General features: G+C 36.5%; 1 protein-coding gene across 1 annotated transcript in view; it reads right to left on the minus strand.

Annotated features, from left to right (window-relative positions):
• PLD5 (phospholipase D family member 5) overlaps positions 1–27346 on the minus strand; it is a 107516-nt gene that overhangs the window by 46253 nt on the left and 33917 nt on the right. Inside the window, exon 2 of the mRNA XM_070740742.1 lies at positions 5157–5293. Within this exon, the coding sequence (XP_070596843.1) occupies positions 5157–5293 (137 nt within the window). The remainder of the gene's footprint in view (positions 1–5156; positions 5294–27346) is intronic.

The raw sequence follows: 27346 nt of genomic DNA on the forward strand, positions 1-27346 counted from the left end.
CACATCCTACCTGACACTTGTACCTGTACCTCTATCGCGTTCCTTGGTGTTGTGTCCAGGGAGCCCATTCTAAAAAATATCAAACTTCTCTAACCGGCGCAACATTTTTTTTTAAAATGTGCTGCCCTGGACACAATGCTGAGGAACATGATGGAGGTATTGGTACAAGTGTCAGATAGGATGTGTGTCTCACAATAAAGTGCAATTTGGGGAGTCTTAACAGTCATGGCGAGTTGGGGGCACATAAAATGTTTACTTCTTCCTGGGGGAGGGGGTGTAACCCAAAATAATTGAGAAGCACTGTTTTAATGTATGCTGAGTTATCTTTATATATGCTAACTGCACAAAATCTTAAATCCTTTTTATTAGAAAAGCTGTTTGATCTCCTCAGAGGAATGATTAACTTAGTTGTGAGGCTATGTTTCAATGCCCAGGATAGCTGTGTACTTTAAATCTGATAGAATTCAGCTCAAACTAAAAACCATTCTTTGACTATAATTTGAAATATAGATTTGTATTGCAGCCAAAATTGAATTACTCTATGCAGACAGTCTATATTTAACTTCATGAGATATTCAAATTAGAATAGATTTTCAGAATGGGTTTAATTAATTATAGCTGATAACTTAGACAGTGATTTATACCGTATTGATTGAAATCCTTGATATTCATTCTCAGCTCAAACTTAATTGTGATTCATTTTCTTTTAAAGAGATATAATACATTTTAAATATTTATAAGCAATTAATGATAATTCAGACTTTTAAGATCTATGACATTTTAGTTTTTTAATATTTAGTTTTGTTTAATATTCAACTCTTATTTCTTATTTATACTTTCTCTAAAATTCCCAAACCCTGGTCCACGGATCAGCACTGGGCTGTGGCATAGCAGAAACTGGGCCATGTAAATATGCAAAGCCCCATCTGTGATATGCAGGCAGCACACAAAACCACAACCCTTCCAGTCCACAGAAAAAACTCTCTCCATGGAACTGATCCCTGGTGCCCAAAAGGTTGGAGGCTACTGCTCTTTTCAAAAGCGCATGCACACACACACACATACTTACATATACATGAGATGACTTTTTCTGGTTATGCCATTTTCCACTTTTCTTTTTAATTATTCTACCCCTTAGATACTTTTTAAATCTGGTTTGCATTAATTTACAAAATGTACATGGCCATCAATTGTAAATACAGTAGTACCTCTAGATACAAGCTGCTCCACATGCGAGTATTCCAAGTTACGAGCCGATACGCGAGCAAATTTTCTGTTCAACACCCAAGCTCAAATTCGGGATATGAGCCGATCTTCCACTAGGTGGCGCAAGAATTCCTTGCTTCCAGTTATCTCGGCATGAAAAACAAAGTCTAAAGGCATTCGCTCGAGATGCGGGTTGATCGACATACGAGCTCGGGACTGGAACGAATTAGACTCGTATGTCGAGGTACCACTGTATATAATTTGGGGTCGCTAACACACCAGTCCAGTACATTTTTGTATCAATTCAATTCATTTGGAAAGATCTTTTCTATTTCAAGACCAATAAGCTATATTGATTACTCTCATACAAAAAATGCATCATTTCAAAAGCGTCTAAGTCATATTATTATTATTATTATTATTATTATTATTATTATTATTATTTATTTATTAGATTTGTATGCCGCCCCTCTCCGCAGACTTGGGGCAACACCAACAATAGTGAACAACTCCCACCTTCAAACAGGCGCTCTTGAAGAATAAAGGTTGCAATGGTGAATTACTTTGCTGAAGAGAAGATTTGCAACTTTTTTAAAAAAAATTAAAATGGGAAGAAAACGACTTGAAAAAATTTAATGGAGGCAGCTACTTAGCACAGAAGGCTATGGAAGAGAAAAAAAATTTAAGAGCATTAACTAAAGCCCGTTCTTTGAGAATTTTAGAAATATTGAAATAATGAATTAATTTTGAACCAAGAAATGTTTGAAATTAACATGAGTTGATTGAAAATATCTTAGCATATTAATTAACAGGAAGAACGGATTTAGAGAGTGGGTGAGGAGTGTTACCTGCTTGATGGGGGAATTATTATTGTGGAAAACTGGTGGATGTTTTAACAGCTGCTGACCTTGGACTGGGAACATTGGATAAGAGGATTTTACTAGGTTGTGAGACAGATATTTTCTCACAGCTGAACTGATATTAAAGATTGGTGAATGGTGACTTTGGTAATATGGATGTTTCAGAAGAAGAGGGACTTATAACCTTTCTCAAGGACTATTTTGAAGAGATCTTGGAATGTGAATACAGATTTAAAGCAGCAATAGAGAAAGCTTTTGAGCACAGTGAGGAATTTGAAAATATGATCACAAGGAATTAAAAAAACAAAACAGCAAAGAGGAGAAGGAATTAGGAAAAGAAAAACAGGTGGAAGAAGATACAGACAACAATACAGATAAAAAGAGAAGAGAATTACGAAAATGGACAGATCAATGACTATATTGAAGTTGTTGAACCAAAAAAGGAAGAATAGCTGGAAGAAGAAATAGTGAATGATAAAAGATAAAAAGGGAAAGAACCTTGAAAATAAACAGATTAATGACTATATTGAATGCTATGATGATTACTTTAGTAATCGAGTTGTTGAAGCATGGAATTCATTACTGGACTCCATAGTATCAACCCCTAACCCCCAACATTTTACCCTTAGACTATCCACAGTGGACCTCTCCAGATTCCTAAGAGGTCAGTAAGGGGCATAGAGTGCCTTCCGTCCCCTGTCCTATAGACTCTCCTATATTTCCTATATCTTCTCTACTATATTTCTATACGCTTCATTGTATATTATTGTGTATTGGACAAAATAAAAAAATAATAAATAATAAAAGGAATAAGGCGAGAATATAGATATTGGCGATAGCAAATTAAAAAAGAAAAAAGAAAATGGAGAAAGGGAAGCATAAACAATTATTATATAGGAAGAAGAGAAAAGGAGAGAGGGGAAAAACTTGGGGGTACAATTTTACAAGGAAGAAAAAAGGGGGGAGTTGAGAGGATGGAAGTCTAAAAAATATTTAATTGCTATTAAATTATATTATATTTCCCTTTTTTCCATATAATGTAGTATATTCTTGATGATAATAATTAATATTGATAATGTATAAGAATTACTTAAATAAGTAAACACTAAGACAAGTACTAATATAATTATGGATATAAATAGAGGGTTGATATAAATTTGATTTGATGGATTAAATTTAAAATTGGTTAAGGTATATCTGTATTACAAAGAGGGAAGAACCATAATTAAAAATGGATGAAATGAATTAACCATATATTTTTACAACCAGAGGGAAATATAATGAATAATGCATGAAATAAGTAAGTCTGTTGAGATTTTTGAACTTGAATAATTTTTATCTTCTCCTATATTGTAAAGTACATTACTAATGTATAAAACATTTAATATGAATTGATATTTTATTTTTGAAGATGTGGACCTGCCTAGGAGTATTTAGTTATGAAAAAATAAGTATAAAGAAAAACAAATGATAAGTAAATGATACAAGGAAGATAATGAAACACGACATAGCCTAGATTTAAGAATCAAGAGATGTAATAACTGGTAGTGGAAATAAGCAATACTGACAAACTTAATTGGAAGATAAAACAAATTTGTGTGTAATCCAGGTAATGAAATTAGAGAATGAGGTAGCACGATATAAATGACATGTACAATAAATAACGATACAAATAGAATGGACATGAAATTATGATAAATGATAATATGCTTACTAAGTTGTATTGAAGGTATATCATGTTGTATGTATGTTTTTAACGCAGAGAAAAAAGAAAAACAGCAATATGATTATGCAAGCTGATCAATTTAAACCCACATTCACTATTGAGCTTTGGGTTGAAATGAAAGGTGTTGTCAAATTAGAGATGATTTTAAAAATCTGACATTCACATTGTTGTTACAAATGAATTTCAATTCACCTTTTAAAAATTTATTAAATTTATTTATTTATTAAATTTGTATGCTGCCCAATTCCTGAAGGACTGAGTGGCGCACAACAAAGATAAAAAAACATCATAATTATCAAGACACTTAAAAACTGCTATTAAAACATTTAAAAAAAACATATACATCTTTCATTCTGTCAGATCTTATAAAGATTTAATAGTAAGATCAACAGTTCCAGGCCTACTGGAAGAGCCAGATCTTCACTGCTTTACAGAAGGCCAGTAGGGTAGGGGTAGTCCTAATCTCAGGGGCAACAAATTCCAGAGGGTTGGGGCAGCTACAGAGAAGGCTATCCCTCGTGGGCCCACCAGTCGACAGAACCTGAAGGAGCCTGACTCTGTGGGGTCTTACCGACCATTGTGAACTATGTAGTAGGAGGCATAGTTCCCTGTAAGGTGCGGGAGGTGGGCGAATCCACTGACCCCGCCGCCAGCTCGATGAGAAAGAGGGAATGAAGGAGGGAGAGAAAGAAAGAAAGAAAGAAAGAAAGAGAGAGAGATATATAAAAAATAGAGAGAAAGAGGGAGGGAGAGAAAGGAAAGAGAGAGAAAAGGAGGGAGAGAAAGAGGGAATGAAGGAGGAAGAGAAACAAAGAAAGAGTGAGAGATATAAAGGATAGAGAGAAAGAAGGAGGAAAAGAAAGGGAGGGAAAGAAAGAGAAAGGGAATGAAGGAGGGAGAGAAAGAAAGAAAGAAAGAGAGAGAGAGAGAGATATAAAGGATAGAGAGAAAGAGGGAGAGAAAGGAAAGGGAGAGAAAAGGAGGGAGAGAAAGAGGGAATGAAGGAGGAAGAGAAACAAAGAAAGAGTGAGAGATATAAAGGATAGAGAGAAAGAGGGAGGGAGAGAAAGGAAAGAGAAAGGGAGGGAGAGAAAGGAAAGAGATGAGAGAGGAAGGAGGAGAGAGAAAGGAAAAGGATCGAATTATGGATGTCAGAACTCGGGTACGTGTGATAGTGTGATTGATTGATTGATTGATTGATTGATTGATTTATACTTCTATGCCGCCCAGTCCCCAAGAGACTGCAAAGATAACCTAGCTCTGAGCCATGTACCTCTAAAGACAATTTTAAACTTTTTCTCTATGTATCTTTTGCATCACAGCCATTTATCCCCAAAAAAGAAGCTTTGTTTGTTACCTCTTACCGACAGTTATTTTGACAGTTTTTTTCTGTGAGTCCATATTCATCTTCTCCCACAATATCCACAGCTGAAAATATTAGTGCAACCAGAATTGCAAAGCAGCAAACGAGTGCAAAAATCACGATGCATTTTTGCTGGGACTGAAAGACATTAAGGAAAAGAAATTGATATCAGAATAGTCAATTATCTTTCCAGTTATTGCAAACACTATATAGTTCAGTCTAAAAATAGTTTACTTTGATCTAAAAATTGCTCAAATTTGTATCACTCACATCTAAAAAACGCAAATCATTGTCTTCATTTTGATTATTTTACCACAACCATGTTAATGTTTGGTTTTTGTTTTTTACTATATATTATGTATTTATATTCACAAAAAGATATTGATAAAATTGAATGGGTCCAAAGACGGGCTACAAGAATGGTGGAAGGTCTTAAGCATAAAACCTATCAGGAAAGATTTACTGAACTCAATCTGTATAGTCTGGAGCACAGAAGGGAAAGGGGGGGAGACAAGATCAAAACATTTAAATGTGTTAAAGGATTAAATGAGATTCAGGAGGGAAGTGTTTTTAATAGGAAAGTGAACACAAGAACAAGGAGGCACAATCTGAGGTTAGTTGGAAGAAAGATCAGAAGCAACGTGAGAAAATAATTTCTTAAAAAGAAATTATTAAAAGCCTTAATTTCTTCCAGCAGAATGATCCATCCAAAGAAATTCTGGAGATGCAGCCTCAGCCATTTCTCTCTCCCCTAGATCATGCCAGAGTCCATGGAATTCCAGAAATGACGAACAATGAAATGAACTTGATAATGATGAATATTGACAGTAAATACTGTCAGCACTAACCACTGTATGCCATCTAACCAGCCAGCAGGATGGAGAATGGTGGTGCCATCCTTTGGCCAACCTTTGACTAAATGGCCAATGTCAAAAAATTAGGCAACTCAGCCCTACTAGCCTCAGCAACCAAGAGAGATCCATTTAGTCTTGTAACTTGGAAAGCAGCCTACTTTAGATGCTGGAACAATTACAGTGATAGCCATGGGCCACAAATGAGAAAAGAAAAATCTCCACACTCAGAGGGACATGTCCAGATTATTTTGGACAGTAATGTCCCGCAGCCTTTCTCCAACATCCAACAATGATGCAGCTTGATCTCCAGTCAGCAAACAACCTGAAAGTCTCCCAGGGGAATTTGGCAAGTTCCATGGAGCAACAAAAAACTGTTGCAAGAATCTCCCAGAGTTTGGAACTAATATCCTAAAAACACACACACCAGATAACAAAACTAACTTGCAAAACAAGCAAGCCAAAATAATTAAAAAATCTCCCTAATTTAACCTAAACATAAACTCTGCCTTTCACTAAAAACAGATTATCTCTATGATGCCATCTTAAAAATCATTTCCAAGGGGGAAAATATCATCATCTTAAAAATCATTTTAAAAAAAAAAATTGCCTTGAAACCTGCAGAATATTGCCTAGTTCAGGCAGTCACTGGGAGTCAATACTAGAAAATGCATATATAAGTACTGTATATTGCTGAATGTGTAGACAACTATCACAATGGTTTTATGTTAGTGCAAATCAAACTGGAGGCAAAATAGCAAACCATAGACCTCCATGCTGAAATATGTTCTTTTGGATTTAGGTTTAAAATTTAAAAACCATCTTAGATGGCTTCCTTCCTTTTGTTCAAACGTGAATCAATTGTTTTTCCAGCTCTTAATTATAATTTATATTTTAAATATAAATTCTTCATCCCGCATAAGTCACCAATTCTAGTGAGTTTCTCTAAGATATATATTTGAGATGATTAAGAACCCTTAGCCATATTGAACATATACAATATTAATGCAACCTTCCCTCGTCTGCTATGCTCTTGCTGTCTTAGGACTACCAGCTGGAAACAGAAAAATTGCAATCCTAACGTATCAGGAAATATCTAGTTTGGAGGAGGTTGCCCTAATATATTTATTTTGATAGCACGACAGAAGACATAATAAATTATTCTGCAAACGAACTTGGATTTGTTTTTTCAAATGCAAACCACACATTTCCCCCACTATAGTTAAATGTTATCTGTAGAGAAAACTGCCATCTGTGTACTGAAATATATGTTAATTTCTTTCTTTCAACCTCAATTCTTTAAAACTATCTAGATCTTATTCAAAGCAGAAAACAAGACTGAATCAGTCAGTGAATTGAAATGAACTGGAATGTGCTAGCTCGCATCAGAAGAACCGTAGATCTTCTACTGTAAACAAAAAAACACATAGAAGAATAGAGTAATAATCATTGTTAACAAAAGGATATCAAAATTAATACTCAAATATTAACTCCCAAATGACCTAATGATTTCAATTCAAGTCGAAGGCAACTTGCTAGTTCACAGCGCTATGTCAGCACAACACCAGAACGAAAAAAGACAACATGCTAATTATAGCAGACTGGAATACTTAAGCTGAAAGGAAAATATCATCTAAAATAAAGTAGGTGACAAACAAACAAATGGTTCTGCCAATTAAATTCAATATTTGTAGCAAATTCCTTCTTTAAGAAGTCTAAAACTACCACCTTCTAACAATTTCTTGATATCACTATACAAATACACTTTATATGCATAGATGGAGAAGTTATGTTCAGCCAGAAAAAGCCAAATTAAATCTTGTCTTTGGGCTAGACCATTAATTTCTTGCAAAATCCACACTAAAGAAAAGAAATAAGATCACCAGATTCACAAGAAGCAACATCAGCAATGTTTCCTTTGATTTTGCAGTGAAGATAAAGAATAAGTTTAATGGATTAGGTTTGCACCGTCTTGCCTGTCAATGACTATTTCAGCTTCAACCACAACAACACAAGAGCACACAACAGATTCAAACTTAATATTAAATGCTCCAAACTTGACTGTAAAAAAAATATTTATTTATTTTATTTATTTATTAAATTTGTATGCCGCCCCTCTCCGTAGACTTTACTAATCGAGCTGTCGAAGCATGGAACTCATTACCAGACTCTGTAGTGTCATCCCCTAACCCCCAACATTTTATCCTTAGACTATCCACGGTTGACCTCTCCAGATTCCTAAGAGGTCAGTAAGGGGCGTGCATAAGTGCACTAGCGTGCCTTCCGTCCCCTGTTCTATTGTATCTCCTATATCTCCCATATCTTTTCTTCTATTCCTATATCTTTTCTTCTATTCTTTCTTTGATATATTTTACTACGAGTATATCCTCTATAACCTCCATTGTGTATTGGACAAAATGAATAAGTAAAATAAATAAATTTGATAAATTGAATGCTTGCAAATTTCTGACTGAAATTTATAACATTAACAAACATATTAAAAAATGACTACATAGGCTACAACAACAAATTGTGAACAACTCTTAAAAACACAGGTGTACTGGACCAAGTGAACAATTTGTATGATAACCAGGAAATGTCTTACAGCAATTAATGGAGCAGTTAAATCAGAAATGTACTAAAGTTGTGCATGATGACCTTATTTATTTATTTAACTTACATGCAGCATGTGTAAATAAAAAGGCTGGTTAGAAAAAAAATTATAATTAAAACTTCTGGAAGAAATATCAACAACCTTAAAAAGCTGTTTATACCACTATGACGGCTGGAAATGAAGGAGATTTAAGGAATTTCTTCTTGAAGATGAAAAGAACACTGCGAAAGACAGTCTGCTGCTCAATGGTTTAAAAAACAACAACTAAAAAAATAAAATTATGCCAACATTGGATATAAGCAGAGAAGAAGCTGATGCTTATCTTCCTAGGCTCAAAAATTCACAGGCTTGGTGATGGTGTAGCCATGAAATGAAAAGACATCTGCTACTTGTGAGAAAGATGACAGATCTAGACAAAATATTCAAGTGCAGAGACATCACACTGACAATAACAGCATGAATTGTAAAAAAAATATATTTTTTCCCAATTGAAACATATGGCTATGAAAACTGTACCATCAGAATGGCCAAGGGCAGATAAATTAATGCCTTTGATTTATGGTGCTGGAGAAAAATGGTTGAGAATACCTTGGACCATAGGAAGCAAATAATTACAGTACTAAAAAAACACAAAACTGGTTGCCTTGCAAGAAACACTAATAAGGATCCCAATGTTTAAACATTTTAGAACCATAATGCAAAGGCAAAAGACACAAGAGTAAGCTCCAATGCTTGGTGGGGGGTGGGAAGAAATCAAACAAAGTTGATGAGAGACAAGGTTGTTAGATACTATCACTGATGATACAAAATGAATTACAAGGAAACAGTTAATGGCAGACAATCCTTGTGAAAGGATCAGGTTGTGAAGGCTGAAAAGCAACTGAATGACTGAGTAACATCATATGAGAGTTTGACATTGCGTTCCATAATAATTATAGCTGAATGTGCCTAACTTAATATCAATAACTGCCTGCCATTTAATGTTACAGTTATAGTGAGTTATTTGATTCTAACCTGTTTAATAGCTCTAACAAATGTATAGCACTACTGAATGTACTACTGAACATTCATATAAAGTCATTAAAAGCTGGGTAAGCAACCTGAATCTAAAATATATTGACAGTAAATTTGAGTAAAATTTACTATTTTAATTTTTAAAAACACTCTAGAAAATGTCCAGAGATACTTCACTAGAAGAGCCCTCCACTCCTCTACTTGCATCATAATACCCTATGCATCTAGACTTACAATCCTAGGTTTAGAAAGCTTAGAGCTACGTCACCTTAAACACGACCTAAGCTAGCCCATAAAATCATCTGCTACAACCTCCTTCCTGTCAACAACTGCTTCAACTTAAACCACAACAATACTCGAGCACATTACAGATACAAACTTAAAGTAAACCCTCTAAACTCGACTGCAGGAAATACGATTTTAGTAATTGAGTAGTTGATGCATAGAACTCACTACCAAACTCTGTAGTATCATCACCTAACACCCAAAACTTTTCCTTTAGACTATCCACTGTTGACCTCTCCGGATTCCTAAGAGGTCAGTAAGGGGCATGCATAAGTGCACCAGTGTGCCTTCCATCCCATGTCTTAATGTTTCTCTTTTACTAGTATCATGTATATAAATATTATTATATCTGTTTTCGTAGAAAAATATATTATTATATCTTTGTACACCACCAATACGTACTTGACAAAACAAATAAATAAATAAATAAAAATAAAATAAATTATGTAGAGTCTTCAGTGCTCTCTCTAAGCTTGGTTGTTTTCTTCAGATGCTACATTACCGAACTATATAATATGAACAGTGCTAGAAGGAATGGGCCTGCTCTCTCTCTATACTAGTTGTTTTATCCTATCAGTGTTGGTCGGAGTATCCCTGATTATTGCTATTGTTTATTGTTAGCTTGCTTTTGTGAGTTGGTAGTTCTTTGACTGGGGTATAGTTTATTACTTGACTGTTGATCTAATGCATTGATGGGCTCCTACGGGTACGGTCAGGTACGCAAACCAGTAGAAAATTTTTGAATTTTTTTCTTTTTTCCCCTTCTAGTATGTTTTTCCTATCACAGTAAATGAGGTTGAATGTGTATAATTTTAGAAGACCTGTGCGTGTGTGTTTGTACATACACTTTATATAGTAGATAATGTATATTTTTGTGTGCCAGTTTATAATATTATGTACACATATGGCATATATACCACTTGTATGCAGATGGTATTGGGAGCCAAACCTTTATTAAATCCCACCTGCAAGAAGTCTAGAATTTGTGTAATTGAGATGGACAGTGGAGCCAGTTGAGACTTTGAATGAAAGTTGCAATAGGCCAACCAAGTCATGTTGTAAATGCAAGTGGTGGATTATTGTCAAGATGCTTGGATGGTGAAGATTACTTCGTTGGACAATCTGTCATTCCACAGGAGGTCCCTCTAAAGTGCCCAATGGTCAGATGTAACCATTGTGGGTCTGGATGGAGCAGAGTCCCCTGGCTGAAGGAGATCCTGAGGTCGGGAAAACACCAAGAACGAGAGACCAATAATTCTACTAGAACTGCATACCAAGAACATCATGCCCAATGAGGAATGACAAGGAGATGCCTTATCTGTGAGCATCTTCTGAATCACTCTCAAGATGAGGGGAAGGGGAGGAAAGGCATACAAGAGTTCTGGTGGCCAAGGACTGTGGAGGTCATTGACTCCTTTCACCCCGGTGCGGGGTGAAGAATCGTGGTGGTTGCATATTGTTCTGAGTTGCAAACAAGTTTACTACTGGTCGTCCAAACCTTTGGGACAGAGTCTTGAATATGTGTAGGTGCAGGTGCCACTCTGCAGGATCTATTGTGGAGTGGCTTAGCCAGTCTGCCTGCACATTTTAGGTGCTCAAGATGTATTCCGCTTGAAGCGATCTCACATGTAGCTCCACCCACAGTCTGATTTTCTCTGCCTCATTCATCAGGCCTCTGGACTTCGTGCCCTCATGATGGTTGATATGGGACTGGGTCACCACATTGTCCATCAGAATGTGGACATGAAAGCCCTTTACCAGGGCTTCAAAGAGTTATAGAGGCAGGAATACCACTCAAAGCTCCAACAAATTGATGTTGGTGTTGACTAAGTTGGTGTTGCCAATGTCCCTGGGTCACCTGAGACTGGGCATGAGCTCCCTACCCGAACAGTCTGGCATCTGTGGTTATAGTCACAATCATGTTGGTGATTGTTTCTTGGCCAGAGACAATCACCAGGACAGTGACTGGTGGATTGTTGCTAGCACCTTCACCACTGCATTGAAATTACTGGTTTTTGCAACTTGTGGCTCTCAAAATGGCTGCCATCAGAAACGGATGCAAAGCAAGCCTCCAAGCCACAAATGCCTTAGAAATCTCTGAGCTGAAAGACGAATCCTGGCCAGACATTTCAGCCAATACCGGCAGTGCAATTAGCAAAGCTCCTATAGAGCATAAGCCTCTCTGCTTAGATGGAGTTTAATCCATGTGGGGCAGGAATTCCGGCTTCCTTAGCTGTTTGGCAGTTGCGGTTCTTGCCAGTGTACCAGACAAACCTGCACACACGCTGGCAGCAAGAATGGCCGTGAGGCAATGAGAAAACCCTGAAGACATCCTCCATAAGGTGTGGATATAGACCAAAGTAAAGGAGAGTCCAAGCTGGAAGAAATGGTCAGTCAATCATCAAAGTAAACTGACAGAAAAATCAAACATGTCCCTGTAGGCTCGACTGAGTTTGAAAACTGACTCGGTAGAGCAGAGAGAGGGCATGTTGCAACCAATCAAATTTAACCCCATGTTTGCTTGCTTGCACTCTCCTTAGCAGCACACAGAATAATTAAGGAATTTTCATCATGTCTTTCAACTGCTAGTGTTCATATGTGTTCTGTTGGTCTTCTGTTTGTCCTACACAGTGTCTGTTATAGTCCTTAAACCATATGTTGTAGATAACTCCTGTTTTTTCTTCTGGGGCTGCTGGGTCTTTCAGTTTTCTTAGTATGTTTTGGAGGGCTTCAGTTGGTTTGAATGCTATAGTGATGCTGTGTGGCTTTAATAATCTGTTGGTAGTTTCTGAGATGTTTTTGAAGTATAGCAGTGTTATACTTTTCACATGCCTTTTCTGAAATCATCACCTGTAATTTATGAAACTTCCTGAATTAGGGTGAATGCTCAACTTTCAGAAGGCTATTATGAATTACATGCCCTTTTCATTTTTGTTTATTTTCTTTTATACGCCAACTCTCCTTTCTAATCTTGCATCCTTTATGCCTTGATAAACTCTGTGTTGGGCTATTTCAAGTAAAGGAATTTACAAAATTTCTGTGGTTATTTTTTATTGCTTTTCTACTCTTTTAAACTTTGTAAACTGCCCAGTCCTAGCAGAGAGATGGGAAACCATATAAATTTAATCAATAAAACATAGAACATGGAATCAAAGGGCTGGAAGGGACCTTGGAAGTTTTCTAGTCCAATCCCCTGCTCAAGACAGGAGACCTTATAGTATCCTGGTCAAATTGGTCTCCAGCAGTAGAGAACTTACAACTCTAGGAGGAGGTTATTCCATTGATTAATTGTTATCACTGTCAGAAAATGTACTTCTAGGCTCTTGAGATCCAACCTAGTTTGAACTTGAGCAATATTGGATTAATGGATTTACTATAGCAGGGCCCCCAACTCCAAGACCATGATTCATATGAATGGTGGGTGGGTACATACAGTATGCACACGCAACTTGACTTCCTGAGCAGCAGGCTGGTGTGCACAGAGGGCCGGCTCACACACACACCATCCCACCACTTGTTCAGCCTAGTTCCCTCCCCCCCCCTCCGCTAGGCTGCCACACCCTAAAGGTTGGGACCACTGTAATACAGTGGTAATCATAATAAATGTGTCAAAAGAAATGTTTTAAAAGCAAGTTAGGTGCATAAGTTTAAGAAAAGAATTTAACACTGTGTGAATTATGATGCTTTTGTATATTTCTAAAACATAATATAACTGATTTGTTTGGCGTATTCGTGTTCAATAAAAACAAAGCAAACAAAAATAGGTATTTAACGGAAATATTAAATGTCACATACAAGTTGCCATTTGTCTTTCTCAATATTCTTTCAGACATATTTCTAATGTAAAACTATACTGGGAGTCTCTGCTTTATGTAATTAAAGCCATTGCTCATAATTTAACATAGGTTATAAGTTATTCTATATTATTTAACATTAAACCTTTCTCTGCTTTAGATCGTGTTCTTTTTTGCCCTAATCACTAATATTGTTTCTGTTCTTTCTCCCGAAATGAGATTAAAAGTAATCCCTGTCAGGCTTTGAGTTGGTTACCATAGTAACTCCTTGGTGTATGTGGTGTTTTTTTTTTTTTAATGGAATTCAGACTTCCACAGTACAAGTTTTATTCCTGGAAGAATACTGGGAAAACAATAAATAATAAACCTAAATAATAAACCTGAAATTGTAGGAAGACTAAAGCAACAACATTAAGGAAGAGTGATATTGGGGTGTGTGCCTGTTTTTAAATTTATACACAAAACAAATTTGTATTGAATCTTGTAAATACATTACACATAATACTTACACAAGAGAATGGTATTGAATGGTGTAAATATGTATGACCGTGTGATTGTAACTTGTTGCTTGTATCCTAAGATTTTTATTAATATTGTTTCTTCATTGCTTATTTGACCCCTATGACAATCATTAAGTGTAGTACCATATGATTCTTGACAAATGTATCTTTTTCTTTTATGTACGCTGAGAGCATATGCACCAAGACAAATTCCTTGTGTGTCCAATCACACTTGGCCAATAAAATTCTATTCTATTCTATTCTATTCTATTCTATTCTAAATTCCCTACACATGGGGCTGTTTCTGAATATTTCAACTATATGAATAGAATAGTACATCTTACCCCCAAAAGGTGAAACAAGCCCCCACTGGCCTTATGGAAGAGTGTTAAGACATGGCTTTGCCTATTTAAAGATGGGGTCTAAGAATATCATGTAACCCATGAGATGATTGAGCCCTCCAATCTGTTACCTTTTAGCCATGTTAACTTTTTAACTGCTTTTTGTTTAAAAAGAACCGTATACGTTTTAACCTTATTTCTTAACTCTGTTCTGTGCTTTCTAATCACAGTTTTATATGGTTTTATGATTGTTGTTTGTAAACCACCTAGATAAGGTGGATGCCGTAGAAATTTGCTAAATAAAATATAATAAATACAAAAAAAGGAAATTAATTCTGTTTTGCAGAGGGCAACAGAGAAAATTTTATACACTAGCTGTTTATTATAAAATTACATCTTATTGGATGTTATGTTGAAGAAACAGTAATGCCCATTTCCATTATCTACACATTTGTTTCATCTCTCTCTCTCTCTCTCTCTTCCACCGTCTTGAATAATAATACCCTATTTTATAAATGCTACCTATATTTTTGTTATTGGGTAGTATAAATTATTTCCAAACATGTTGCTCTCTACATTTGTGTATTAAAATTGGACCGTTTATTGATTCTTTGTCGCAAGCTTTAATATTTCAAAATACTATATAAAAGTAATTGAATATATAAGTAACACATTAACTGTAACTGAATTTAAACATGCCTGGGATAAACATATATCCATCCTAAGATAAAATACAAGAAATAGTATAAGGGCAGACTAGATGGACCATGAGGTCTTTTTCTGCCGTCAATCTTCTATGTTTCTATGTTTCTATTAAAGTTTGAATTAATTTGGGATTTTTATTAGGTAAAAAAACATGACAACAAAACATGCAAGGCTGAACTCAGATTATTTGTAACTAGGACATGGTCCCATTAACTTGGCATATATTGGGATGAAATATTTGGATGTATTCAACTTAATAAAATACATCCATTATATTTGTTACTTCTATTTTGCCACATCCTATGAAAGTAGCTAAATGCTGCCCCTAAATATCCCTCCATTTAATACAACTAAGAGTCATAATTCACCTTTCCCAACTAATATTCAATAATTTTAATGAATATGTACTGACTATGTTATCAGACATGACAGGATATAGACACTAAATAAAATAATCACAAAATCATTTGTATAAAATGGACTGTGCAAACAGGAAAAATAAAATCATTCAAACTATGATGAGGATAAAGAGTAAGTCATGTCGACTACGAATAAACAATAAAGAGTAAGTCATGTTGATTACGAATAAACAATCTGAAGAGCTTAGTTTCTGCCTGAATAACAGGATGGAGTACAAACAAGCTGTTTTTCTTTTCATATCAGAAGCTAAAAGCAGGATATAGCAGACCAGACTTTTGAACCAAATCATACCATGTTGCATCTCAACTGATTTATTTGGGTATCTTAATTCCAGAATTATAAAAACCATATCTGAAGCCAAACAGTCCAAGTATATGCTTAAATTTACTGTCCAATTTATTTGAAAAAAATCTGGCAAGTTGGACAATATATCTGTTCAGCTCAAAAGATGCCTTAGCTGTTTTTTTATTTCAATTATGAACAGTAAAATGTCCTTTTCATATGTGTAATAATCAAATATGTACTGCTCAGTGTAGCATGTTCCTTTCCCCCTAATAGTCTTGTGATTTTGATAAACTATTATAATGGTTATAAGGTTTTCAGAGATGAGGCTGTTTGTATAATTTTAAAAAATATGATCAATACTTTTCCAGTTGGGAAAAGCAGTGTAACCAACTCACCAGTCTCTAATCTAAAGGTTCAAAAGATGGACAAGCATCACCTCCCCAATGAGACACAAAATACTGATTTCTGGTTTTGCTGATTTCTAAATGTAGTAAAGTAAAACTGTCTGTCTTATTTATTGATTTAGTATACAGTACTTTGCTTTACTTCAATTATTAAAGATGCTATAAATGGCAGGCAAATATAACAAACTCATTCTAAGGGATCCAAAAGCAGCAAACAACATATGCAATCAAATCTTTAGAAGTAAATGTAAATCAGTATTATCTTTGAATACAGTATTTATTTTATTTACAACCGATGGCATAAGACTATATTTACCAAAAAGACCAGATATTTTCTTAAACAATTCCCTCAATGCTTCTATTAAAATGTATATGATCAGGACCAGAGATGTTGTTACCAACTTACTGTGCCTGGCCAACAATACATTGAGTGTGTTACTGATTTTCAGTTGCACCATGCTTTAATTAATTACTCTCTAGTTCTCACTAGCAGATTCTACTGCATAGCATTTTGCATTTCAAATACCAATAATTTATGGGGAGGGGGGAAAATATTAAAAGCATCTTACCATTCTGATTCTGTAAATTGCAGCGGTATCAAATGAGCTGTGGCTGCAGTACTATTCACAGGAGCCAGAGATATAAGAAGCAGAGAGATGCGTGGAAAATGTATCCATGCAGCTTACGTTTCAGTCATACAATTACTAACCATATTGCTTTTAAAATAATCAGCCAATCAGGATATAAAAAGTAGAGCTTGCAACAGAAATCTTTGTTTACACAGCATAGTTAGGGATGGTTGTTTTTAAAAAATGCCCATGTATCTCCATACTGTATAAAAATACAGTGTTGAAGCTTCATCTAAAAACTGACGATGCAGTCTACGTGATTACACAAATGTTTGCAACCTATCCAAATCTGACTTGTAAATAACCTATGACCTCATAGGTGGGTTGCTCCCAACTCCATGATTTCTCTAACTAAGCCAGAAACTGGAATAGTTTTGCCATAGGCAAAATATGCAGTTATATAATAATAGGAGATAATGATTTTGTTTTACCCTATGCCTTTTTTAAAAATTACATTTAAACATGAGGACAAATAGCAATTAGGTGACTCAGACACTTAAGAAAATAATGAGTGATTAGAATACTCATAATTCAATATAATTTCTTTCTTTCACTTTGAAATATAAAATTAACTTGTTAATTTCTAAAAGGTGTTATGATATTAATTCATATTAAAATATCCTGCTCAAATAAAAAAGACAGAATGCAAAACAATACCTTGTTGGAGAGTCTTTCTTTGGGGAGGGAGAGAGAGAGAGAGAGAGAGAGAGAGAGAAAAGAATCTAAAGAAAGGAGTCTATGTAAAACAGCTACTCCATTCACTTTTTGCACAAAAAATCTCAGAAACAACAAACCTTCTCCCCCTCCCCAACCCCCACCTATATTTTCCTAAAACCAAGGTTTTAGAACACCTAAGAAAAGCTCTGAACTATTAATTCAGTCTCCCAATTGGTCACTTTCTTCTCTTTCTTCTTCCCTAGCATTCCTTTCTTCCTGTTATAGAATTCTTTATTGGCCAAGCGTGATTGGACACACAAGGAATTTGTCTTTGGTACGTATGCTCTCAGTGTACATAAGAGAAAATATACATTTGTCAAGAACATGAGGCGCAACACTTAATGACTGTAATTTCCTGTAATCAGGAAACAATAAATATTAATATAAATCGTAAGGATACAAGCAACAAGTTACAGTCATACAGTCATAAGTGGGAGGAGATGGGTGATAGGAACGATGAGAAGACATAGTAATAGTAGTGCAGCCTTAATGAATAGTTTGACAGAGGTGAGGGAGTTATTTGTTTAGCAGAGTGATGGTGTTTGGGGAAAAACTATTTCTTCTGTCTAGTTGTCTTGGTGTGCAGTGCTCTATAGCATCGTTTTGAGGGTAGGAGTTGAAACAATTTATGTCCAAAATGCAAGGGGTCTGTAAATATATTCAAAGCCCTATGTTTAACTTGTGCAGTATACAGGCCCTCAATGGAAGGCAGGTTGGCAGCAATTGTTTTTTCTGCAGTTCTGATTAACCTCTGAAGTCTGTGTCTGTCTTGTTGGGTTGCAGTACCAAACCAGACAGTTATTCAAGTGCAGATGACAGATTCAATAATTCCTCTATAGCAGTGTTTCCCAACCTTGGCAACTTGAAGATATTTGGACTTCAACTCCCAGAATTCCCCAGCCAGTGAATGCTGGCTGGGGAATTCTGGGAGTTGAAGTCCAGATATCTTCAAGTTGCCAAGGTTGGGAAACACTGCTCTATAGAACTGTATCAGCAGCTCCTTGGGCATTTTGCAATATCTGAGTTGGCGCATAAAGAACATTCTTTGTTGTGCTTTTTAATGATGTTTTTGATGTTAGGTGACCATTTTAGGTCTTGAGATATCATACAACCTAGAAATTTGATGGTCTCTACTGTTGATATTAGTATCAAGTTATCTAGTATTGTAACAGGTGTTATCTAGTATTGTAACAGGTGATAGAATGGGAGGGTTTCTCCTAAAGTCTACCACCATTTCTATGGTTTTGAGTGTGTTCAGTTCCAGATTGTTCTGAATGATCTCAAATGAGGCAGATCACTGTTGTGTCATCTGCGAACTTCACTAGTTTAACAGATCGATCATTAGAGATGCTGACATTGTTATAGCGAGAGAAGCGGAGAAAGTGCATAGCCTTAGGGGGTGCTAATTGTACAGGTAACTGATGTGATTTTGTCTAGCTTCACCTCCTGTTTCCTGCTGTTAGGAAGCTTGTGATCCATTTACAAGCAGGGGTGGGCTACTGCCCGGACGGGGGGGACGACACAGTGCGGTAGCGAAAATGGAGTTCCACACCAGAAGACTCAATTTGCACTTAAATATGTTGAAAGAAAATGCATAAGCCATGCCCCACAGTGTGTAGTAAAAATTTTGGTAGTCCTTCACTGCTTACAAGTGTGTTCAGGTACTGTTAGCGGATTTAGTTTAGTTAGAAGAATGTCCGGTATGATGGTATTGAATGCTGACCTAAAGTCTACAAAGAGGACCCTTGTGTAGATTTTTGGAGATTCAAGATGTTGTAGGATGTAGTGCAGAGCCATATTTTCTACTTAGTCCTAGATAATAGTAGTTCCAGAAGTCCATTTTCAGAAGTCAGTGGTGAAAAAATATTTCCTTCTTATAGAATCTATATTAATGCAACTTTCCTTATTGCTACTGAACTGGGTTCAGTTCTGTCAACAGGAATGGAATCTCTCCAATTATTTGACCCAACGGGATTAGGTGTAATCAGTAGGGAGGATGACAGTTTTTCTTCCTTTTTATCAAACCTTGATTTAAGATTCCTTGAATTGATGCTAAAATTCATTACAAGCCAATGAAAATACATTTTATTTCAGTCAGTACAGGACAGAGATAAAGTTTTGGTCAAGTTCAAAGTGTGACTTTTCTGGGGCAGCCATTTTCATTTCTCAGCTTGCCACAAAACCGAGGGGGGGGTCTGGGGGGGAAAGATCAGGTTTGGAATGCTAGTTCCAGGCAACAACGAGAAATTGCCCTGTGGGAATCAAAGTCATCTAATTAGATCACCCATGAAGACTTGGACTGTTTCTAAAACAATATCCAGATACCTAATTGGACATGAACTGCACTAGTGGGGATCAGGGGGAAAACTATTCTTTAACTATATGAAAACTGTGGGAATTAAGTAGAGATGGTTTTGCTTTCATGCTATGCTGAAATGATGTACTGTACTCAATAAAAGTTTTGTATTAAGGGATTGGATCATTTTGCTAGTGCTTACTGTGCTGGGTTCTTCAGTTGGATCCTTGATAGTATCTCTGTTAACTGGGGAAATATCTTGCCTTGATTATGAGATAACCACCTAACCCTTAAGGGGGAACTTTATAGGCAGAGGTTGTTAATATCCTCAAATATCTTTTCCCCTAACGTTGCTTGGTTCCTCAAGTGCACTTACTGCTTGAAGATAGAGATTTAATTACAAGTATTCAGATTCTGCTGACTTCTAAATTAGAACTTTGCTCTCTGTTCTATGTGAAGAAGACTATGCAGAAACTGTTTCTAGTACAAAATGGTATTATTCATGTGATGCATACAGATATAAATGCATATACACATAAAAAACATATAGATGTAACAGGAAGAAGGCAATAGAAAATTCTGAACCATGCACACTGATAATCTCTTTATTTCTGGATATAAATTAAGATACTTATTTTGATATATAAACTTACATGTAAACTTTGCTATCAGCAAAGACATGCTTTGCTGATAGTAAGATATTGGAAAAGTGTGGTCTATATTAGCTTTTCCATGACTTCCAAAGTTACTTTAATCTGCCTAAGAGAATAGGTATATTTTTAACTCAAAAGAATGACTATCTTTAACCAGAACAAAATGGAATGGCGTTGAATAGTGAAAGGCATTGAAACATAACAGATAGTGTAGCACTGGGCAGATAACAGAATGATTAGCAGCAGCTCAAGCAAACAAAAACAGAATTGCAGAAAGGCTAAAGACTGGAGATCTCCTTTCTGTACATAAGAGAGAAAGCAAATAACACAAACAGTAAAAGCTTTTAAAAATAAAGAAAGAAATGAATGGCAAGCTGCCAATAGTTTTTGTTAGGTCAACTCTGCAATATGCACTAAATCAATCAACCAGTATAAATGAATTAACTCCTTTTTCTGTATTCCTCAAAGGGTTTGTTTTGCTTATTCGTTATATGTGCCCTCTAGTGGCCACTAACAAGAATAAAATAATGCAATCCATGGGACAAATTATAGCAAGGCTTTCTTTTATTACATAGCCCTAAGTCTCTCTGGTGAGACATTTTAATACATAAATAGAATAACGGAAGGGATCATGGAAGTTTGCTAATCAAATCTCTTGCTCAAGCAGGAGACCCGTTATCATTTCAGACTAATGTCCAATCTCTTCTTTAAAATCTCCAGTGATGGAGCATCATGGGTGGGTTCCTCTCAGTTCTGCCTGGTTCACCAAACTTGTAGTGACCCGCTGGTGATGTCATGGTGATGTCACTGACCCGGTTTGGTCGGTGCCGTCTATGGGCACCACCATTTTTAATTTTTAATTTTTTAAATGATATATCAAAAGTGGTGTTCCCCAGGGCAGCGTACTAGGTCCTACTCTTTTCATTCTCTACATCAATGACCTCTGCGATCATATCGCAAGCAACTGTGTTCTTTTGCCAATGATGGAAAACTTTTCAACACCACTGACAACACATTTACTCTCCAAAAAGACCTTGACTTTGTCTCAGATTGGTCTAACACCTGGCAACTTCAAATATCAACCAACAAATGCTCTACCCTCCACATCGGCAAAAAGAATCCTCATATATAAACTGAATAACAAATTCTCACAGCCAACCCACACTCAGTAAAAGACCTTGGAATACTAATATCAAATGACCTAAGTGCTAAAGCCCACTGCAACAATATCGCCAAAAAGGCTTCTAGAGTTGTTAACCTGATCCTACATAGCTTCTGCTCCGGCAATCTCACACTACTCTCAAGAGCCTACAAAACTTTTGCCAGACCCATCCTTGAATACAGCTCATCTGTCTGGAACCCATACTACATCTCGGATATCAATACCCTTGAAAACATCCAAAGATATTTCACTAGAAGAGCCCTTCACTCCTCCACTCGAAACAGAATACCCTACGAAAATAGACTAACAATCCTGGGTCTAGAAAGCTTAGAACTACAGTACCTAAAACACGATTTAAGTATTGCCCACAAGATCACATACTGCAACATCCTACCGGTCAATGACTACTTGAGCTTCAACCGCAACAACACAAGAGCACGCAACAGATTCAAACTTAATATTAACCGCTCCAAACTTGACTGTAAAAAATATGACTTTAACAATCGAGTTGTCTAAGCGTGGAACTCATTACCGGACTCAATAGTGTCAACCCCTAACCCCCAACATTTCTCCCTTAGACTATCCACGGTTGACCTCTCCAGGTTTCTAAGATGTCAGTAAGGGGCGTACATAAGTGCGCTAGTGTGCCTTTCGTCCCCTGTCCAATTGTCTTTCCTTTATCTCATATATCATATATATTTTCTTCCTTTCATATATCTTCTCCTCTGTTTTTACACATTATCTTTATATATATTACTTCATGTCTATTCTCTTCCATATGTATTGTGTATGGGACAAATGAATAAATAAAATATATATTTTCTTCTGAGCATGTGCAGAAGCCAAGGTGCACCCATGCAACACGAGAGGAAGCGGACTGGTAGTGAGGTAAGTTAGAACCCACCCCCATGGAGCATCCACAATTTCTGTAGGTAGTTAATTGTTCTCTCTGTCAGAGAATTTCTCCTTAATTCTAGATTGGTTATTTCCTTGATTAGTTTCCATCCATTGGTCCTTTTCTTGCTTTTAGGTGTTTTGCAGAATAGAATGGAAACGTCATCCTTACTGGGTGATGGTAACAGATCTCTGAAGAATTTGTTTCCCTTAGATCTGGCATACTTTTGTTTCCATTGTAGTCTGCAAAGCAGGGCCGTTTATAAAGACATCATATAATATCCTACTCAAACTTATAATAAGGCTCGTGCAGATAGATCTCTCTGCAGAATTCAGGTCCCCAGTCCCTTCAGGAGCCAAATTAAAATGGTCATGAAAGATGATGCTCAGGAAGAGAGGGGGATCCAGGGCGACCTGAGCTAAACAGCATAGGAAGATCCCAGCTCTTGACCACGTGATCAGCTAAATTAATAAAGAGGCATTCTTTATTATTTTTACAGCAAGGCTTGCATTATGAGAAGATGAAAATACAGTACTACTTTAAAACTGAAACAGCCAAGGAAAAATTAAGAATGTCTGTTTAATGTTCTAGGGATGATATGACAGCAACATGATGAAGATATGATCTTTTAAAGTCATTAGTGGGATTTAAGGACTAACCTTAAGCCTGTGGATCACCTAGTTAGCTGATGCAAGAAGATCACAGAGATTCACTGCAAACAACAGCAGTCAGGCAGAGCAACAATAATGGTGCATTGGAGGATTTGCAAAAAAATACAATTTGCCCACAAGCAAGAAGTGGTGGAACTACAAAACAGAAAAAATAGAAAATGAAGAAGCTAAACTCCTTTGGGATATTAGAGGACTGCCATACAATATTCCATATTTAACAATTGTATATAAGAAAAACAAAGTCTGAGGAGTGGACTTTGCAGTACCAAGAGGCAACCGTATAAAAGAGAAAGCATATAATACAATAGAACCTCTGGTCACAAACACTTCTGACCATGACCAAATCAGGTTCTGTCCCAAAAATTCAATATTTTTTCGCAGTCAATTTCCCCTTCTGCACCATTTTTTTTTGTAAGCACCAAATTTCCAAAATTAGATTTGAGTCAAGATCAAATCAGTTTGCAACCAGAGTTATGGAACAATTGATGGCCATGACCAGGGGTTCTACTGTATGTATAGGCAGAAAACATTGTATATGATATCATCAGTAAGAGGAAAACACAGTCAAACTTATAAGAAGCCAAAAGAAAATGTGGACTGTTTATGATGGAATTTTTTAAAAATGATTTGGAAGTACGGTAAATGAAAAGGTCTAAAGAAGGAGTATTGGCACAATGAACAGAATTAAAAATAAGAGCGATGACATGTTTTGGAATGAAACTGAAGTGAGGAAATATTGGAAGGACTATTTCAGAGATTTGTATGGAGTAACAGTGACATATTAAAAGAGTGGAAATGAAATGAATGTTATAAGTGTTCATATCCAAGATAAATAGGAAGTTGTAAGAATGATCAGACAGTTGAAAAATGATTCAGACTTCAGATGTGGATTCTGTAATTTAAAAAATATTAAAATATGGTTGTGGGTTGCTTTTGGAGTGCTTGTGCAGTTATTTAACATATGTGAAGAATGTATTGTTACTGACTGAAAAGAAAATGCCATTACTGTTTCTTTATATTGAAGAGAAAGATTACAAGAGTTAATACAAAATTATGGGGAGATTAATTTGTCAAGTGTGCTTAGAAAGTGTCAGCCCTCCTAGGCAAACAACACAGGAAACACAACTAAATGAGCTAATTCTACTTTATTGTTAGACCAGAATAACAGAATCTTGCAAGTTTGAAAGCACAAATCTCTTCCTGTCTAATCAATTAGGGTTGATCCCTCTTCACTTTCTTTCTCTGACCATTAACTGTGGATTCTTCCCATTCTTTTCTCATTGCTTTCTAGGCAGCATTTCTTTCCTTCAACCCCTCAGCCTTTCATTCCTCCATAAATTACAGGAAAATTATAAGCAGTACACTGATATGGGAGATGACAATGAACAAAGTTCAGCAGGAGCTTTATGCTAATTAAGTGGTGTACCAGTTTTTGCCCTCCAACTGATTATTTGAAAATGCATAAAAGTGAAACAAAAAGTTTATTGAAAACTTGTTGATTTAGAAAACGTCATAAGACAACTAATTTGTACAAATATGAAGTTGGACATTCCTGAATATTAAATATGGAGATAGGAATAAAGAATCATGAGAACAAATAGAACTACTAGACGAGCCATAATCATTTCAGAGATCTACCTAAACAGAGAAACTGAATGATCCGGAGTGGGCAAAAATGCAGTGGGAGTGAGAGCAATTTCCAACTTTATGCCAGTTTCTCCACTGTGTTTGCTTGAGGGAAGCTGACAGGGAATATTGGAAAACTATGTCCCTCCCTCCCTCCCTCCCCTTCCTTCCCTCCCTCCCTCCCCTTCCTTCCCTCCCTCCCTCCCCTTCCTTCCCTCCTTCTCTCCCTCCCTCCCCTTCCCTCCCTCCCTCCCTTCTTCCTTCCTTCCTTTCCTCCTTTCTCCCTGTTCCTTTCTTCTTTTCATATTTCCTTCTTTCTATGGGATTGTTGGGTGGGAAGGGAGTAAGGCAATCTACAAGTGGTTGGTAAACTGTCACAGAACATTGAAAATGAGGATCACATAATCACAGCAGCAGTCCAGCAGCGCTGAAGCAATCAGCACTTTTAAAAATATAATTCCCTCAGGATTAATGTGTCCCAGCACTCTGTAAATTAACCCGTCTGAGATAACTTTGTTGACAAGGTTATGCCCTATGATGCACCAAGTTGCCCATTTACAGGTTAGAGACATAAAAGTTTTATCAGCATGGTAGTTGGTAAGAGGTTTAACACTGAATACAGAATTATTAACAAAATTTATAATATCAATTCAAAATAATAAGATATAAGCCAAAAATAAATGAATGGAAATTGGCAACTCAGGAAGCCAATTGGTCCACACACAGGGGTCAATCTAATTTCCTGACTCTCACACCCAGGAAAATAATCAGATCTTAAGGACTTTCAGAAAGGCCAAAGTAAAACAAATAGGTGATTGCTATTTATCTCCTCAAAAGATCAGACATTTGTGTGTAAATTTTTTATCATTAAAGGTTTGTAAGAGGACTGTAGTGTTTCTTGCCTATATATAAATGTTCTGTCTGGGTGCCCCCAGACTTCAACACCAACTGAAAAAAGCAGCCAGACACGCTGGTAAAAGCAAAGGCACTTTATAGTTGGAAAAACAAACACAGAGAAAAACCTGTTCTTCCCAACAGACAGGCTATGAAGCTTCACAGCAGAGTCATGACGGCCAGACAATACAGCAGACTTCTTGCTGGCACACACACCACTGTAGAGAATAAGACCCACGTCTTTCCCCCCAAGGTTTCAGCCTTCAGGACCACAAGCCAGAGTCAGAAACGCCAAAGATCACAGCCAGGTCCCAGGACTCCCAAAGATAATACTCCACAATACAGGAAGGGTGGGTCTGCCTTTTCAGCCTTTCTGGGGAGAACCACACCCAAACCCAGCTGTTGCCTAGTTAGGGCTGGAAATACCTGGCTAATTGTCCCCTTCGTTGTGCTGCTCTTCTCTGCCTGAGATCGATGATGGCTTGTGCATTTTCATCCAAGGACTCCAGGCTCCTTGCTGGGGAGAGCTCCACCCCGGGGGACTCAGGCTGTTCTCCCTCTCCCTCGGCCTGATATTCCTCCTCCCCGTCTGCCTGGGCCTCCTCCTCCTCCTCCTGTTCCTCATCCTCCCCCTCTGAGCATGGAGCCGGCAGAGGTTCAGCCGTTCCCTGAGGAGCCTCAGACGGAATCACAACAATAAACAACATAATAGCTGGTATGAAAATAATTAACAAGGCTGCACTTACTTCAGAATTCATTTTAGCAGTTGCTATTGTCTCTTTTTATAAGACAAAAAGGGGGATAAAGGAGCCATTAACCAAATTTCTTAATACTTTTTTTTTTTTTGCTTTTTGCAAGCATTGAAAAAATGTTTTCTTTTTGACCACCAGGGAGAGCCACAATGTTGTGCAGTCTCTATTCAATACTTTTACAAGGTGCATTGCACATATGTAAAACATTAATCTGTGCAAAGATCTGGATTCAAAAAGGGAAATGTGTTTAAAGAGCTGCCTTTGGAACTGTCTACACTTCCTAGTTCAAACACACCCTTGTCCTGCAATTTCTTTAAGTAGCTGCTGGTTGATGCTATATACATGTCAATTCAAAATTACAAATCACCTTTTAGGATTCACATTAATTTAGTACAAGAAAATACATATGTATTGTATGTATAAATACAATGACCATGTTTTGTTAGAAAAAAAATAAAAGAAAAACTGTAAAAGGGGACAAAGAGGTTCATAAGGGGAAGAAAATTTGAAAATGTTTATTTTTATAACTTTTATAACTGGAAAATTCAAGAACAAAATCAAGAAAATAAAGTTAAATCTAAAGGACAGCGTTCTGAAATAAAGGATTGTCCTTTATAATAAAAGATGTACAGATACTGTATTTATAAAAGAAAAATGGATCAAAATTCCTGATCTACCATCTG

The sequence above is a fragment of the Erythrolamprus reginae genome, chromosome 1 (genome assembly GCF_031021105.1).
Source record: "Erythrolamprus reginae isolate rEryReg1 chromosome 1, rEryReg1.hap1, whole genome shotgun sequence".
Lineage (NCBI taxonomy): Eukaryota > Metazoa > Chordata > Lepidosauria > Squamata > Dipsadidae > Erythrolamprus > Erythrolamprus reginae.